Source organism: Platalea leucorodia (assembly GCF_965183815.1).
Source record: "Platalea leucorodia genome assembly, chromosome: 8".
NCBI classification, from domain to species: Eukaryota; Metazoa; Chordata; class Aves; order Pelecaniformes; family Threskiornithidae; genus Platalea; species Platalea leucorodia.
In genome coordinates this window covers 5,640,912-5,659,686 of record NC_138830.1, presented here as the reverse complement: position 1 = coordinate 5,659,686, position 18,775 = coordinate 5,640,912, and the positions used below count along the sequence as shown (strand labels likewise).

Below are 18,775 nucleotides of genomic sequence, written 5' to 3'. Positions count from 1 at the left end.
AAGAATATTGTTGATCTCAAGCAATGGAGCCATTCCTTTGTTTGCTTTTTGTTCTGCAGAATGTAACGTATTAGAACCAAGCTGAAAACCTGGAACTTCTTGCTTGTGCTTGTTCAGAACTCTTAGCAATTCTTGAAATTATAGCCTTTGGGGTGAATCACACTAGGCTCTAGTTCACTTCAGTTGTATAACTGGAAAGTGTACCCTAATCGTTGATTCTGTGGATCCTGAGTGTCTAAGGACTTCACGAAAAATTCAGCATTTCAGAAGGTTTGGATAGCATCATACAAGATGAAACCATGTTTTTTTCTGTATTGAAAGTCTGTAAAATAGAAGAAAGATGGCTTGATACGGCATGTTAAAGTTAATGCTTTATCCAAAACTTAAAGGTTCAGATACATAATTAAGGAGACTGTCAATGACATAAATGCATCATTTTAATCTAATGCTTGTGTAAGTTCTAAATGTCACGAAAATATCATCATTCTCTGCTAAACTCTCCAGAGAACTGTTTGTTAGTTTCTCAATCTAATCTTCCTAAGCGTCTCATTCTGTTCTTCATTTTATGTGGGAGAGATCCAAAGACTGTGGAAATCAAAGGAAGTATTTTTGTTCAGCTATTTGGACTGCATTTTACATGTAGGAAGCAGAGAGACTTTACAAATGAACATTGTAAAAATAAGTATAAAACTAACTCCCTTCTTCACTTCTCCTTGACTTTGGCTAACAGCTGATAGGCAGAGTCTCTGTCCTTTCTTAATATCTTTCTGCTCAGTGCTTTCTAAGGTGGTATGTAGAAGCATATATCCATGAACATATGTGTTGGTGAACCTTCTAGAACTGCTCAAGTACAGAAGCTCTCCTCTTGACTCAACAGGACCAGTGTTTCTGATTCTGTTCTGGTCCTGTGGTGAAAATACCTCATCTTTTCTTCAGTGTCTGAGCTTTCTCAGACTGCCCTTTGTGGTTTTTAATGCTCCCAGTTGCAACTATTCCATGACTTCTGATACTGAAGTATTGAAATTGATTTTTTCATAGTATTTTTAGCATCAGAAGCACCTAAAAGATTGTGGAAAAAAATATGACCATCTGGTTCATTATATGTGACAAACGCTGCAAATAACCATGTGTCAGGGCTAGTATCGGCATTTCCAAAGTCCGGAGGTACAGCAAATGCCTGGCTTGGGAAATGAGATTGAATGTCTCTTCTGTGTTCTAGGTTGTCAGCTTTGATTTTGAATACCTACATCACTGTTTGTAAGAAATGCAAAGAAATCCAAATACGACTGGAGGATAATTCATACTGAACGTTTACGTTGGTTTGCATAGCCTGAAATTATATTTCAAAGTGTAAAGCAGCCCTGTTATTTTTCAAAAGCGGCTAGTTCTGATGTCAGCTAAAATATTTGAAATATCATTAATAATAGCTTATCTGTAACTCTCGCTGCTCTTCAGAGCATGTGAGAAAGGAGGGGAGATGCTATGGTGAATAGTGGTTCAGAGTGGGTTTTTACCAAATGACAAAACTAAAAGGGGAGAAGGGAAGTAATCGGTTTTATTTTCGTAAAGGGATAGTTTGGTATTTATACAGGTGATGTGATATTTTCGGTCTACTTTTTTAGTCATAAAAAGCAGGAACTCACTCTTATGGATATTGTAGAGACCTGCTCTTATCCACCTGTTCAGCATTTGCCTTTCCAGAGGATTCAGTCAGGGGTATAGCCTCTATCCAGCAATTAAGTGACTGCTACTATTGTTCATGGAGGTATTCTTTAGCAACATAACAAATCAATTTGTCTGCATTTTCTTTTTTCAGATGCATAATCAGCTGGGGCTTTACAGATTTTGGGTTTGTTGGTGGTTTTTTGGTTTGTTTTTTTTTGGTTTTTCATTTCAAACATCTCCCAAATTGCTTTCTTTCTGGGTCACAATTCATCGCTTAGCAGATAAGTGTGTTTTCTGTCTAGTGGTCCAGAGACTTAAGTCCACCTGATTTCCATTTATATCTTGTAGTGATTCTCTGCAGTTGGCAAAAATGCCTTTTTGCAGTTATTTTTCTTATTTGTGACCTCAAGTTTTGCTTTTCTTGCAGACTTTTCTTGCTAGTGTCCTATCCTGATACTCTTTACTAGTTTGATATTGCTACTTAATAGCTAAATTATCTTGAAAGCTTGATACATTTAATACTAATTGTGGTGAAATAAAAGCCAGAAAAGGGAAAAATACACCACTCTGAAATGTTTATAAAATGCATTTTAACATTAATTTGCCTTTTCTGCATGTTTGTAAGGTATGTATAGTTAGATGTGTTTTTTCAAAATGTTTTAGTATAGTTTTAATATAGAAGGAAATGTTTCTGGATTTATTCAATGTGCACAGACTCTGTACTGTTTAACTGTAGTTAACTCTGGCATCAGGAATCAAGTCTTAATTCATCTTAGGGTTTTTACTGAAGTCTCTAAAATTGATCTGGACTTACATTACAAGCGTGTAGTGAGAGCAAAACTAGTTGTTAGTTATGGAGCCTGTAAGCCAGTGGGAAATTTGAATGAATGAGCAGCTTGCAGGTTTGTCCTTCATCTTAAAGCTAAAATTGTGCAGGTCTTGTGAGCTCCCTGCCTGTATTTTTTGACCAGTGTGAGTGTCCACAGCTTTCTAAGAGGAAAGTGAGTGATGATTCCTCTTGACGAAAGCTAACAGGACACATTTCCCTTTCCTACAATCCTATTAGCTGTTTTCAGGTCATCTCATCTGTGTACCTACATCTCGTTCATTAAGATAATGCCATCTTTTTTTTTTTTTTAATGCTGCCACGCTGACTGATGCAGAATGTGCCAGAACACCATAAGCTTCCTCCAGTACATAAAGCTTTGATGGTCTCTTTTGATTCTTTTGAGAACTGCCAAAACAATAAAATCACAAGAATCAGTTCTTGTGTTTTTATTCCAGGCATATCCTGGAATTAATCTGGACTTGCGGTACCACTAGTGATTTATCGATCCTGAACTATCTCCAGATCTTATTTTAACTTGCATAAAATGCTTCTCTGGGTAATGACTACTATCTATTCCATCACAGATTTTTGGCTTCTTATGGCATTTCTAAGTTCATTATGAATGTAGATTGTGTATTGGATTTTTCTCATTCTGTGTAGATGTTGTAAGTGAGGAAGATCCACTTGACTGTTACCCAGTTGTCTTTTGATATCCAGATTATTCTTCTTCAAGCTGCCAAGGCTTGTACGTGCTGAGGTATCGTACATCTCAGCTTTTCATCAGCTGCACTCTGCTCAGAGTTCTGGCCTATATTTTCTTCTGAAAATAACATGTTCCTCCATGTAGTCAAGGAAGTTTAGTCCTGAAAAAGAATTATTACAAGAAATTGCACAGAAGCACATTTATTTTATTTTTGATTCTAGCACAGGTAAGACCCTTCACTAAGGACTGCAGTGTAATTGCAGAGTTGTTTCTGCCTGAATGGCTTGCTGGAGAAACTGTAACAACGCCTTATGGACTATGTATTTTTGTGTTGTACAGTTATAACCATTACTGTCAGCATAATTTAAATCACTAATAATTTGTTTGGTCATTCTACAGAGAACCCATAACTCACCCATAACAAACGTTTATAATTAGTCTCTTGTGTATGTCTGTAGACTTCTGGTATTTTCTGGTTGGAGCTGCTACTCTTATTATTATTCTGACATATTTCTTTGTTTCTCCAGCTGTCCAGTCTGTTTCTGGCCATACCTAAAGGACTTGAGTCTTTTTTGTCTCACTGACACCAGGCATAACTTTTGTAATGTTTGAAAAGGAGTCTCTGTAAATGGAACAAGCTTTTGCCCAAAATCTTGCCCTTAGGATTAATCTCAATTTGTCCTTCCAGCATAGTAACATAGCCTAGAACATGGCTGTGCAAGCTAACCCTGAAATCCTGCCAGCTTGTACTCACATGTGGAATTGCGCTAACAACTGTTTGTTTTCCCTGTTCTTTACTCACAATCAAAGCCCAATTAAAATTTTGCCACCAGAGTAATTAGAGGTTGAGTCAGAGATTCTTTATATTCGTGTTCGTAACTGCTGGTCTTTGCTTATACTGTCTCAATAAAAATGGAGTGTCTTTCTTACTTTCCTACTCCTTTTTTGCCAACAGCTGTCTATGAAGTTTGTGCTGTCCTTTGCCTTATTTGATATTCTGTTCTAGTATGTGTACAATTAAATTCAGTTTTTATAGTAAACCTTTTGTATAAAAAGTAAGCATTTACATTAGCTACTGCATCATTTCGCACTGAGGTTTTATGGTCAGGGACTGTACATTCCATTAGCATATTTTTGATTGCTTCTGCATTAAAAAAAAAATCCACCTGTGGAAGTAAACTAATTTGTTTGTATGCATTTTTGTAGAAGGTGCCACTATGCTATATTACCAGTGCTGAATCTCCTACTTTACATTATTTACCTTGGTGGTGCAATTGTCATTACCTAGAAACTGTAACCTTCTAATAACTAATAAGCGCTGCTTCTGTTCTGGGCTTTTTGTAATTTTCTATTGCGTTCTCCAGGTTCACAGTAGAACAGGAAATTGATCTGAAAGATGTCTGGAGAGGTCTCGGAATTACAGAGCTGTTCAGCAGTAGTGCTGACCTCACTGCCATGTCCGGTAAGAGGTTCTTGTGTTGTCTCTCCACGTATCTGAGGAAGTACTAAAATCACCTAAAGATAACCAACAAGCTCTTCAAAGTGGCTTTAGGGGGGGGTGGAACCTGCTACCAATTTTTTGATCCTTTGGGATTTTTGCATAATGTAAGAGTGTGCTCACTGTAGGAGCAGTTAGGGCAGGGGAGAAATCCATCAGGGTATGTGTGTGGGGTGGGGAATTTTTGAGCTGGGAAAGTGCACTCTGAGTATTCAGAATTGGATCTCATTAGAAATGTAGGGAAAGTGTAATACTATGCAAGAGGCAGATCCACATTAGAGCAATATATGGCTTCGGTGCCTTGATGGCAAATGGGATTCGCACAACAAGGGAGTTGTCATCTTTTATCTCTGGAGGCTATTTGTTCACAGCATTAAGAGCATTAAGCTGTTGTACAATTAGTCATCTCCCCAGATACCTGCTGTATAGAAGCAGCACAGGAAAGAAGGAGTTCTGAGATAAAAGCAATTTAGTCACATATTCTGCTTGCCAATTTCAATACATTGTCAACACTTCATTTTCAGAAGTTGAAATATCCAATACATTTAGAAATTCAGGTGGAAATGAGATATTTATGTTTTTATTACCTCCTAAATGGTATTGAAGTGGCACAAAAGGTAGTTGAGTCATCTTTGCCTGAGAAGTTGTTTCATTTTTGCCTAACAGAAGTAGCCACACAAGCAGTGTATTTAGCATGGTCTGTCTAGACCTGAATTTTGGCAAACCCAGGTGTTCTCTATCTAGAAGCATGTGCCAGTGTGAGATTGTTGTCATTGTTGTAACTTATGCTTATATACTGCTCTCTGTGTGTGTTTCTGCTCTATGGGTTACTGCCTAATCAGCCAGATGGATCCTTAGCTGATGGGAAATACCTGTTCTTGATTGTCTGTCTCTGGAAGCAATCACGCTTGTGTGGCTTATTCAAAATAGTGGTAATGAATGTGAACCTTCCTCTAAAATTTACAGCCGAAATGTTTGCAATTTTCATACCCTTTTCACTTTTGCTAGGTTTGAAACGTTGTTTATAGTATGCCATGTAGCTTATTCCACTGTTTTGCCACTTTCACTCTTCCAGTAAAATTGTGGGAAAAGCTGGAGTTAGGTAATGTGAAAAGAATTTGAATAAATGAAAAATCCTCCTTTTAAAAAAATAGCATTTTTCTGAAGAAAAAACACCTTCAATTTCTCTGGCACCCCAAAAGAAAAGTAAGCTTTCCAGTAACTTCTGGTCTATATATAGAAAAATATTTACATAAGGAAAAGTACTAAGGAGAATGGAAAATACACAGGGGAGATTGAACCACAAAGGCAGTGCTTGGCTCTTATTTCATTTCATGTAAAATTCACCTATGTATCGGGGACTAATTCTGTAGTCGAGAGGTTAGCAGAAAGATTGGAACTTGCTTGCGTTTTAAGTGACTAATGACTTGTTTAAAGTTTTATATTTTTGACAATTGTACTGTACAAAGTCAAAATACCATGTTTTGCGTGGCTGAATTAACTCCTCTGTCATTTAAAGATTAACTTGTTGATGAAGTAATGTAGAGCAGTGTATAGAGAGAATTCATGAGTTTTGCTGTAACATCCTCGCTTATCACTTCAAAGGGCATGTGCCACCAGGTGATGAAAAAGTCATTCATAAATTAAGAAAATGTTTTTGAAGTAATGTCTTTAATGAAAACCCCACTGTTGATGCTATGGAGATGAAATTTTAAGTAATTAAAATACAGAATATGTTTCCTATTTCTAATTTTCACAATGTAGAATGGGGAGGGAGGAGGAAGGGGAAAAAGGTCATGAAGAACAATGTTGAAAGTTTGCTTTTGCAAATACCTGAATAGTATGTCAGGTAACAGGTTGAAGCCAGTAGTTTACATACATCTCAGTGTCAGCCCTCTGGAAAATTTGGCACTTCATGAAACCTTAAATGCAGCTATTTGAACAAAATGTTTGTCTGGACTCTTTTAATTTAGGAAGATACAAATCATAAAAGAAAATATAAGGAGATTTTTGAGAAATTCTGTTGCATTTAAAAATACTCTCCTCCCCCTCTCCTGTTGCTCTGCCTTTGGATTATTGTCAAGGAAAGCCTTCTGCAATTTCAACAACAGCCCTAATCCTGTAATCAGATCCAGGCACAGATTGTTGAGTTCAGTGAAATTCTGTGTGGGCTTAGTGGATATAAATCAAATTGCAGGATTACAGACTTATTTTTCAATATTTAGAATTTTTTGCTTTTTGCACTCAATCTGAAAAATGGAAATAGACAAGTCTGCTTTACCTTCCATGATGTTGGGATTGTGAGCAACCAAAGAGAAAGTATTAATCCGGATGCACATTTTAAATGTTACTGTCTTGAAGAAATTTAAAGTGATGGTTTAAAGTTCTTTGTAAATTAACCCAGGTGAGTAGCAGGACATTCCTATTTGGCTATCTAGCTGCATGTATTCTGCCTCTCAGCAAAAGACTGACAGGTTTTACTTGCATCTCTTGATTCCATCAGGTACTCAATAATCTTGAAACAACTTCTTGTATTTGAGATTTTATAATTTATACAGCATGTAAACTTGCTACTTGAGTATTTTGACACCACTTAGGACTTACCCTTGAACTAATTTCAATACTAAAATTCTCCTTCCTTTTCAAATGATTATAATATTTCTTACTGTTGTATAATGCCTTAAATGGCAACTGCTTTTAACCTCAAGGTGACCTGCATTTCGGTAAGCAGTGAAGTAATCTTAATGACTTACTCTCACAATATAAAGTAGTTAGAAGAGCACCAGTCCAGTAAATAGTTCTTCGAAGTCTTGACTGATGTAGGTATAATTTTTCTGGGACAATCTAAGCTAGAAAAGCCAATAAACCTGCATGCTTTTTTAAAATGAGACTTGCGGAGCAACCAGTTGGCAGCTATGAGTAGGAGTTTGCAAGCATATGGAGTGTAATGACAAATGAAATGTGATGCTAACGGAGTCATGTACATTAGAAGTAAGCCCCAGATTACTCCCACACATTAATGGATACCTGGGCTTGGGTCCTGCAGAAAGCTTAAACTTTGGTACCAGATCTCCATGGGACTTTTCTGAGATGCTAATGATCAAATCATGTTGGTTCCTGTGAAAGTCCAGATTCAAAGAAACTACTAGAGAAGAATGAGATGATAGTAGATACTCTGGTAAGCCCCACCTTGTCCACAGCGAAAGCCATAAAGAAAAGATGTATAATAATGACAGGATATGTATGATATTGAACTACTGCAATCAGTGATTTGACAGTCATAAAACAGAGCAAAGAGAAGAATGCCTGAACACTAGGTGAAAACATTACGCTTCCACATGAAAATAGATGCATTCACTTCAGGAAGAGATGAATGAGAAGGATGTGATAGTGGCAATATAAAGAGAAGAGTCTAGAGAAAGTAAATTGGGATGTGGAATTGCTCTTTTCACCATCCAAGGACAAAGATATCCAATGAAGTGAAAGGGAACAAATTGAAACCAAATAGAAAGTACTTCTCTTATGGAAAACTTAACCACAGAGATCTTTGCTGGGTATTCCTTGAAGTCATGAGATTGGTAGGATTAAAAAAAAAATTGCTTCAGAGCAATCAAATCTATCTATATTGCATTGAATAAAATCATTCCATATATTCTGTGGATTAGAGACTTGCTGTAGGGTATAAGGCACACACTGGGTGAGAGGATCTTTTTCGGTTGTAAGTTGTGCTGTAGTTTTCATCTGTAAGACTTACTATATCTTGTTCTGAAGCAACAGTAATACTATAGCTAGAGCAGCGTGCTAGACTAATTGGACATACTGGTCTCATCTGCAGTGCACTTCTTGTATTCCTGTCAACTTAAGCAACAATTTTTTGTTTTTTTTTTAGTGCTCAGATCCTGAATATGTTTACAACTAGGCCTACTATTATACCTGATGGTAAATGTTAGCAATGTTCATGCTGTCTGCATTAGGGTCTGTAAGCTCATCAGATGGAGACCAGTCTTCTGAGGTGCTAAGTGTTCTGACCAGAAGTATACCTCGGTGTACCATAAGCAGCACCACAGCATGCGAAACAAAGCATTCAGGATGAAAATACGGGGTATTGCTGTGAATATTGCAGGTCACAGGAGCAGGCTTAAGTGCTGTAGTAATAAAATCCGTGATTAAAATATGTGATTCGGCTAAGTGGGCATTTCTTTGTCTGTTATTAAACCTAAAAATTTATTTGGGTTTAAGATGAAGGAACCCCAAACCAGCATTTTCCCATAAAGGCTGCAAAGTTATTGTTTTCTTTTGGTATGTTCCGTATAGCTCAAATGCTCAATAGAGCTTTGAAATAGTCTCAAGCAAGGATAGCAAAATACAGCTGTCTGAAAGGTAAAATTTGCAGAACTGACCAATAAACTTACCGTGCATCCTGTTAACTGACAGGTTTGCAAAGGCAGCACACACGTTACGTGAGACATGCACAACAGGAATGACTGATGTGCGTGGATCTGTCACCCTTTTTGCCTTAAGTATCTATCCATTATCACCTATGTAAATGTTCTTGCACATCCAGTGTTTGTTCTAAAACATTTTTGGAGAACTTGAGTCTTAGCAGGTGCGTAATGGAACGGAACCTTTGGGGGGTGACTGTTTAGCACTGGATTGTAGTACTTTGTTAGCTTGTGATTTATTTTTTTGCAGGTAACACTTGAGGCTTAAAGGTGATGTTAGTGTTGGAATGCGACCAAATCATGTTTTCTGGTGGCCTTTCTGTTAACAGTTAAGGAGGCAAAAGCTGTGAGAAATTGTGCTTAGTGTTCAAGATAAGTAGATGCTGCATGTCCGATATTTTAAAGTAACACCGTGGAAACTTCATCCTAGCTTTCAAGCTAGCATTACTGAAGGCTTGGAACTGAAGCCTAGAACTAGTACAAAAGTTAGCAATCTAGTGTATGTTTTCCTACATACAATCCCAAAGGGAATGATTTGGGGCTTTTGTTGGTGAGATTTAAGTGAAGCAGCTGAACCTGGAGGTTTACTTCAGTTCTGAGTGTATGTAGCACTAATGAGATCTGCCTGGGGAGAGGCATTTTAAACTGCTGTCTCTTGTGGTTTTGGCTTGCGTTAGTATTAGAACTAGTAGCTATCGTTGTGACAGCCAAAATAAATGGGTAACAATTAGATCAATAGTCCCAAGCTGTCCCTCCCTAGTCAGCCTTCTGCTAGAGTTTTGGTGTTGAACATTTTGGGAAGCATCAGAAATGCAAAATGGTATAGCTGTCTCACTGGGGTGGTTAGATTAGATTTTCATGGTTGTGTATCTCCCTGTTGAGAAAGCTTTTATTCCCTTCTTAACTGCCAGTTGTGCTCTGTCATTACTGTGGATTTTATGCAGGTACAATAAATGTATATCTAATCCTTGTTATGTCTTTCTGATGAAACTTAGTCAAAGGGATTAAATGGTGTGAAGTGTCTTGCTTCCTGCAAGGTGCTGAGTATTCCAGTAGGTCTGATCATTTAGCCACTGAAGAAAAGTAATGAAACATCCACTGACTTAAGCAGGAGCAGGCTTGGACTGAAATTAGAATACCGACAAAGAAGGATGGAAAACAAACAAGACTGCAAAAAATTAGTTCCACGGTGGTTTTTGCAATAAGTATTTGTCTTCAGCTTCTTTTAAATATAATGATAAGAAGAAAGGAAATACCCAGTTTTCCTGGAGGGATTCTATATTGTACCTAATGCAGAAATAAAATTCTTTATGTATAAGTATTTGCCATATAGTGTCATAATCCATTTTCCCAACAGTTGCATTTAAAATCTTGCGTTCAAGGATTGTCTTTTACTCTGTCTAGTGTACTGGTGCTCTACCGGTGCCAAGCTATTTTAACATCCGTAGTGTAGGAGAGCACTTCAAATTTAAGCGAGGTAAATGGTACTGTTAAAGGTGTTGGTAGAAGGTATTTTAATACAACTCCTATGCACAAAGCTCTTATCCTTCCCTGCTTGGTATAAAGGTGGAGTTTAGTGTTGGGGTTTTTGGCAGTGTTTGGGTTTTTTTAAATACTTCAGTCTTACTCTTGAGCCACTTGAAGTATGTTTCCTTTTCCTCTCCAGATAACAAAGAACTTTACCTTGCAAAAGCGTTTCACAAGGCATTTCTAGAAGTTAATGAGGAAGGATCAGAAGCTGCTGCTGCCTCAGGTACCTGACTGAAAGGCAGAACTGATTCAAATGTCTGGTTATTCTGTGTTAATTAATTTTTTAAAACTGACTTGCTGTACAGCCAGGAAAGCTAAATAGCATGTAGCATGAAGACACAGCATAGCAAGTATATGGCTTTTCAGAAGAGAATTCTGCAAACGAAAAATGTTAGCATTGTTTTAACATGGTGTGTTTCACAAAGAATTTTGAGCATCCCGTGGAAAACCTTTTCTTCCTTATTTTGCTTCTGATTGTCAGGAGGGTACAGACTGCAATTTATATTTTCTTTATGGAACTTAAGCATTTGTAATTTTTGATCTGCTAATTGAGATGGTCAGAGGCATTTGATCCAGAACACTTAGAAGGAGTTGAGAATTGTTGCAATTATGTTTTAATAAGCTCGTATACAGAGATGCAAGATGGGAAGCACTAAATGCAAAAACATAGCTGGCTCCTATTAGTGCTAGGAGGCCAGGTCGTTGGTGTACTTGGTTATCACATGCTTCTCCTGAAAATAATTTAGTTGCCAGTTAGTTGCCAGTATGTATCATTAGGTGATTTCTAATTGCCTCTACTTGTACCAGTGTTTGAGGCAAGGAAGAATGACTTGCCTGGTCATGAATATCAGTAACTGGGTTGAATTGTAACATGAATATGGACAGAGATTACTGGCATGCATGAGTCTTTATTAACAGTGGAGTGAAAATGTAAAAATAAATTAAACACTAGGAAATAATCATAATGTCCTGGAGAAATCCATGCATCTCCGAATAAAAATAGCAAAGAGCCAAATTCTGCCTGATTCCCAGTTAATTTTACTTTCAACCTCTGCATTATTTAAAGACACAAGCTAAAAGCTGCAAGATCAGCCCATGTAGTTGTTGCATATTCCATAGTTATTAAGGGTTACGTTTTACTTATCAACTGCAGGCTTGGAGCTGTTTAAAACAAGTCAGCAGTGCTGTCTAACATAATGCATTTTCTTCCTACAAGTGAGCAGGAGTCACAACTCCTCTTAAGGTTCTGGATCTTAAAACTTATAAGCTGCTCCCTCAGCCTGGGAAGTTGCGCCACTCTCCACTGTTAATCATTCTTAAAGCCTAAATCAGCATGCAATTACTCGGTAGGGCGTCTTCATTTTCAGTTAGATTTTTCATGCTATTTCTTGGTGATGCTTAGTGGTGAGAGCATGGGACTTCAGTGTCTGCTCAGGAGCTTCACAAGTATCTCTCATGAAGAGCAGGAGAATGTGCAGTGATATTTAACAAGTTGCCTGTGTTCTTTTTCCTTTAGGAATGATTGCCATTAGCAGAATGGCAGTGCTGTATCCTCAAGTTATAGTTGATCATCCCTTTTTCTTTTTGGTCAGAAACAGAAGAACAGGTGAGAATATTGCAGACTCTTCCACATTTTTCACAGTACATCATCAAGTGTACAAAAGAAAATTGCATATTTTCATCAAGGAACTGGCCTTGTATTATGAATTTTCCTTAATTTGTCTTAAAATACCTAATATTGAATGACTGACCTTTTCTATGTCCCCTTAATGTTTCTCCAAGTAAGACACCACAATCTGACATAATCCTGAAAAATATTCACAATTATGTGATTAAAAACCCTGGGGAAGAAAAACTCACCATTTTTCTTCAGAGAACACAGTGTTACTGCCCTGAATATCCATAATCATTGTATTCCGTAAGAGCTTGGCTGTAGTAAGACCAGTGAGATATGTTCCCGGTACCAAATTATTTGCATAATGGACAGATATTACAGCTATGAATAATTCTCTTGTGCTCTTGAAGTGTTCTGTGGCAGGCAAGGGATGAGAACAGCTGTTGTAGACACATAATTAGGCAAAAATGTGTCTGGAGGAAGGTATCTGCCCTTTTCCCTAATCAATATACAAAAATCTCCCCAAAAAGAAAAGTTTAAATCAAAACAGAGTAAAGCTTGGTAGCCTTGGGGCAGTTCTTAATGCTGCACGGGCCTTGATGTTGCATGTAGAAAGAGGAATTGCCAACTTTAACAATAGTTAAAGCCTGAAAGCTTGTTACTAATCTAGAAATCTGAGGTTAGAAACCTTTTGAAAAAAGATCTGTGATGGTTACCCATATTCTCAAGAATACCCTCAGTGCTCATGATTGATTACTGTGTTTAAACAGGTTAGATAGAAATGTATAAAATGGGAAAGATGTCAATGGTGATTAAATAGTGTAGGGGAGCAGTATTCATATAGAGAATTCCTTGTTGCGGGTCGCATGCTCTAATGTGGAGTAAATCTATGAACTCAAAGTATCTGTCTATTAATAATCGTTAACTGATTCGTGTGGCAGCTTCTGGGGCTCACTTTTAACTCTGTGAGGAACATTGTCCAGCACCTCAGGCTGTGAGGGTCAGAAACGATCATGAAGGTTATTCTGGTTAGGTGTTCACACTTCAGTTAAGGTTAGCTGCCACCTTCGGAGCCCCCCAGCCTAGAAACCAGTACTGCATCATAACCACTTGACGTCAGTGGCAGTACTTCATGGGCCTTCTTCAGAAGCATTGAAACGAAAGTGAACCTTTGTGTTGATTTCTGGTGGGTTTTCAATCAAGCCTTCAGAATAAGCAGAGGGGCACTGAAACGCAGAGGATTTCACTGTTCTTCTCTGTACTGTGTCAGTTCTGAATACAAAGAGGTCCTCTTTGCTAGGGCTGTCGATCCATTGCCTTTCATGGCTACCAAGTTGTCTGAGACATACGTTCCTATAAAAATTGTGCACCACATGCTCTAGAACTTATTATCAGTATTTATCATCTTACAACCTCAACTTTTCCTTGCTGTTCTGACATCTTTCCTTCCTCCCTTCCCACTTTTTCCACAGGTACTGTGTTATTCATGGGAAGGGTAATGCACCCTGAAGCAATGAATACAAGTGGTCATGACTTTGAAGAGCTTTAACTGCCACCAGCTACCAAAAAGAGGAGATAAGCACATAAAGTTTGAAGTTAATATATTTAAGGTTTGCTGTGTTTTCCCCCAAGATATTGTTTAAAACGCTTTCAGATCTAACTGTGTGCAAGTCAGTTTCCAGAGGAAAGCTTACAGTATTAAAATAATGATTCTGTTTCTGTCATTGTGATTGCCGTGTCCTTAAAATAAAATTGTGTACATGTCAACAACTGTTTCTTGTTCTAGTGAATTGTAAAGCAAAAAACCTTGCAAATCCATTATTCGTCATTTTTTTACAGTACAAAGACTGACTTGATCAATGAGACAGGAGCGGAATGTGTGCAGCTCTGAATAATGCAAATGGCAAACCTTGATGATAATTTATAGAGTTGAAGAACTACATCTGGACAATGTGATCTTTTCCTGTTCCTGTAAAAGTAGTAAACAGACTGCGATATGCTGTCTCATCAAAGTTAATGGAACAAATTAAGCCTAGTGGATTTTATTCTATAACTGTGGTAGACCTTGTGTGAACTCTCCCACATGTGATTCTAAAATGTTGCTTTTATGAATGCTCCTGCATGCGACTCTGCAATTCACCTTCCGTAACTGTTAATGCCAATAAAATTTGATCGCATGAATATTTGAAACTAGTCAGTGTAGAATAGCTATGTATGTGACTAAAGTAAAATAGTTGAATGGTAATGTCATTCGTGTGCACATATTTTTCTCCCCCAAAGTAGTTGTTCTACTTTAACCTAAGCCTTGCAGTATCTCACTTCAATGATCTAGAATGATCTTTCTCAAAGTAAAAAAAAAAAAAACCCACCCTTAATTTTAAGTGTCTATAAATGTTCTATTCATAAATAAATGTCTAAAGGAACAACATAATCCTTTTTATTCCCTAGCTTTTTATTGAGAATAAAGTGACAGAGAGAAGAATGACACATACCACAAGTAAATATTATCAGGGGAATTAGTTGCTGTTTCCATTTGCAAGAGGAGGAGAAGTAGCAGTTGTCACCAGAGAAGCATATAATTATTTCTTCCCTCATTGTGCAAAATATAAAAAAGAACAGAAGTTATTAAAAAGGTAAGAGAGAATAGGAGAAGAGAAGGGAGGAGCTCTTTTGAAACAGATAATAAATACAAACTTTTGGATAATAAATGGGTTTCTTCTCAGTCAATAGGAGTTTTGTCTTTTGAATTCTATGGGAACAAATGCGTATTGGCAGAACTTTAGTTTTTGTTATAGGCTTCTCTGGCATACGTTCACTTCAAAACAGCATAGATATTGCTCACAAAGGTATTCATGCAAGGAGAACTTCCAAAATTTGACACGTTGTTCACTTTTTTTATACTGCCGGTGCAAATCATGCAGGCCAAACTGCAAAGTGATGGATGTTCTCTGTGGAGGCTGGTTATGCTCCCTCGGAGAAAGAGCATTTGAACACTTCTAGCCCTGTCTCCTTGAATTGTTTAGTTCTGTTGCACAGAAGAAAAATGGAGCTCCTTAGTGTATTGCTGTTGCTTATTACCCTTAGTGTGTTCTAGCCTGGACTTGGTGAGACAGTTTCTGTATTCAAATTTGGACAAAAATTGTAATTTTAGTTCTGTATAGCTAAAAATGTTATGCTTGGGAGAGAAAAAACGGTAGTGCTTCTAAGAAGGAGCAGGGGCTAATTTTACCAAGATCTAGAACTAGCCTCACTGCAGGTAAAACCAGCTCCTTTGACATGGAGTTACCCAAGGGCTTGTTCTTCATGTTGAAATGATTCTATGAACATCACCTAATGTCTCTAAAAGTGACCCATATGCTAAAGATCTCTTGTGGTTTTAACCTTATGGGAGTCTGATTTTTAAGCTATTACATTTTTTTCAGGCTAATTTTTGAGGTGTTCACTCTGATTTGGAAAGACGTGCGAAAGCAGTTGACAACCCTCAATCATGTTTACCTTCAGTCCCTCGAAAGTTTTTCCTGACCACTTTTGTGTTTTCTTTGCCTTAGTTCCTTGCAGCATAGATGCTTCTTACCCAGGGAAGGACTGAAGATAGATTTGAACTAAAGCTATGGAATTATGGAAGGACAGCTGCCAGTCAGAAGTATTTATAGAGGATATCAGGCAAGTGCACAGACTTCCCTAGCAGTTGGACTGAGCATAGGTATAAATGGAATGATGCAGAATCGCATATTCCAAATGTGATTCTGAGAATTGCCTAAACGGGCACATAGGAAAACCAGCAGAAAGAGAAATGCAAACACTAGTTATTTCACTTGATACTCTCCTAGCCCTTACAGATGCAAAATAGCCATTTCATGTTTCTTGAAAATTGAGAGTTATCTGGTTTTCAACAACATGAATGGATTTATTATGTAATTATGCAAAGGTGTTAGTGGTAGACTGCAATGAGAAGAGCTCTCAAACAACACTGTTTTTCAGTAGTGATAATATCTTAAGTATTGTTACCAATTTATTGAGGTATATGAATACTATTCCATTGTGGTTTTTAATCTAGATTTTGTATAATGTTCCTTTCAAAGATGCTATTGCTTTTTTGAGACAAAACTAGCAAAATAATTTTGTCTTTTTTGTTTGGTTTTTTTGGTAAGGGGAATTTGTCAATAGTGGCTCATATGTGAGTTTAGGTGTGTAGTTTTAAAAAAAAAAAAATTGTATTTTGTGTTGGAGGCTATACCAGAAAATAAATTACTGAAACTTCTGTAGTTGTGCTGTGTAAGTGACCCATGATGTGACACTGTCTACTGAGATCCTTCTGTGATGCAGATGGAGTTTAAGCATGCGATGCAGTTGCCTAATGCTATCATCTTCTCTCTTTCTTGCATACATCTGCTGGAGTCCGGGTGGAAGTGCTTTTCAGAGCTGCAGCTGGAAAGAGTACTTGCCCTATGAATCCTTTTAGTAGTGGTGCTACCACTGGAGACTGACTTATTTAACTAATAAGATCCCACTTGTACATGCCCTTGTACCAAACAGTTTTTCTAGAGTAGTACTACATTCAAACAAAGATTTGTCATGCTGTATGAATTGGAATGTTTTTGTTGCTAGTCCAAGCACTAATCTTCACTATCCTTCCACAAGCCTTGATGATGGCAAAGTAAACTGTTCTATCAGTTTCTGTGAATCAAGTACACGATATTCCTCAAACAAATAAGATCTTAGTGTTATACCAGAAACAAAAAAAAATAGTCAAAGCTTTTGTGGCTAATTTTTATTTTTCAATGATGGACAAAAGAAGAAACCACAAGATGTCACTCTATTCTAAGAAGCTGAGAAGTACTTTCCCATTGACAGTAATCCTATGGGAGTGTTGGAAAGCTGAATATCCTGAATGGGACTCAAGTATATGTAGGTCTTGGTAAAATCAATGAGAGTTGCTTGAGTTTGAGAGCATAATTAGAGCCAGGTGCCTCAGATTAATAATCAGGGGCAGGGGGAACAAACCCCCAAAAAACCTGCTTTGTGTTACAAGCTTTTCTCTGATTCTTGATAACAGCTTGCTGGATTAAGTTCATTGCTCATAGGGGAATTTTTGTTCAGTTCATAGCCTGCGTGATTGCATTGTGTACTTGGTGTGGGTGAAATAAAAGAAAAAGGTTGTTCTTTCAACCCATCTCCATGAACAGCAGTATAGCTGTACTGTGGTTACTTCAGAGTGTCAGTGCTGCAATAGGAGACCCATTTTCTTGACTACAAAAGAGAAATAACTAGGGTTGAAGTCATTGATATGCTGGCCCTATTATTCTGATGTTGTTCTCTTTCACTTACCTCTTTTATTTCCCCCCTCCCTTGCTGCCTTACATACAGTCACGAGAATTTCTGCGTGAGCAGATTCCCGGCGTGTTCTCCCCTTGTACAGTGAGGTTACACCACTGCGGGGTGTTCTACTCTCTTACTGGGGAGGGGGCAATATTTTTCCTATGAGGGTTTTCTAAAAAAGATGACAAGGCATACTCCAAAAGCATTGTTTACAAGCTGATTCTTGAGTTGTTTCTGTCCCTTTTAATGGGCAATCTTTGCTTTTGTCCCTACAGTGGAAAATGGAAATACATGGATTAAAAAGAGATGGATGATTTACCCCAAAACCCAGTGCCAGGGAGGAGGAAAACAGTACCTTAGTAACTCAGATAATACCAGCAAGAAGTGAGTTCACTTCCCCTGTGAGCTACTTTGCATCTGCTGACACAGTTGATGAGAAATTGTAGATTAATTTAGCTTGTAAAACTGCATGCAGTCCCCAAGGATTTTCCATCAAGCTGCAGTGGTTACAGGGGTCCAGACAGAATGAAGACTCTGCCTGCTTACTGGGGACCTTTGTTAATTGGTTCAGTAGCTTGTCTTTGGCTTCCAGCTGGCATTGGTTAAGGGCTATAAAACTGAGTTACACATGAGAAACCATTCACGATACACAAACGTACTTGGTACTGTAAAACTTATGAACACTACAGATGTTACCTCCAATGACCAGGGCTTCTCCAGTGACATTCTCTTTATATAGTATTGCTCTTACAACATCAACATGAATGTTTTTCATTTCACAGCAGGAATTAGAAGCCTGAGTCATGGACCAATTTCTCTAGGCATTAGGCAAACAGAATAAGGTAGACAAAAGTCATGTAATAAAATGCGGTTTAAATTGCAGTTTATAGACAAAAGCACAGTGCAATAGTCAAGGCTGTAAGGCTAGTGAAGGATATCAGACTTAGTCGCAGTCACTCTGGCAGGCAGGTAACCAGAGAAAGGTGGTGAAAATAAATGTATTATCCAAACAAGAGGAGAGTCTCAGCTCCACTCGCTATTTTAGAAGTTGTTCAGACTTATTCAGTGCAGCCTCCAAACTCCGTTAATGGCTGTGCCTGGAAGTCAGGCAGCTAAGCGTTCTCAGATAGGCGCAACTGCAAACAAGCACAGTAAAGCTCAAAACATTGGCAGC

At 37.8% G+C, this 18,775-nt stretch overlaps 1 protein-coding gene across 3 annotated transcripts in view; it reads left to right on the top strand.

The window, feature by feature from the left end:
• Positions 1–16,464, top strand: part of SERPINI1 (serpin family I member 1) — a 55,207-nt gene extending 38,743 nt beyond the window's left edge. For 2 of the 3 annotated variants that reach the window (XM_082319399.1, XM_082319400.1), the window contains exons 6-9: positions 4,562–4,659; positions 10,804–10,890; positions 12,184–12,273; positions 13,755–16,464. In XM_082319399.1, the coding sequence (XP_082175525.1) occupies positions 4,562–4,659; positions 10,804–10,890; positions 12,184–12,273; positions 13,755–13,831 (352 nt within the window). In that variant the 3' untranslated portion in view covers positions 13,832–16,464. The remainder of the gene's footprint in view (positions 1–4,561; positions 4,660–10,803; positions 10,891–12,183; positions 12,274–13,754) is intronic. The other variant, XM_082319401.1, reaches the window with a different exon arrangement.
• Positions 16,465–18,775: the final 2,311 nt, after the last annotated feature.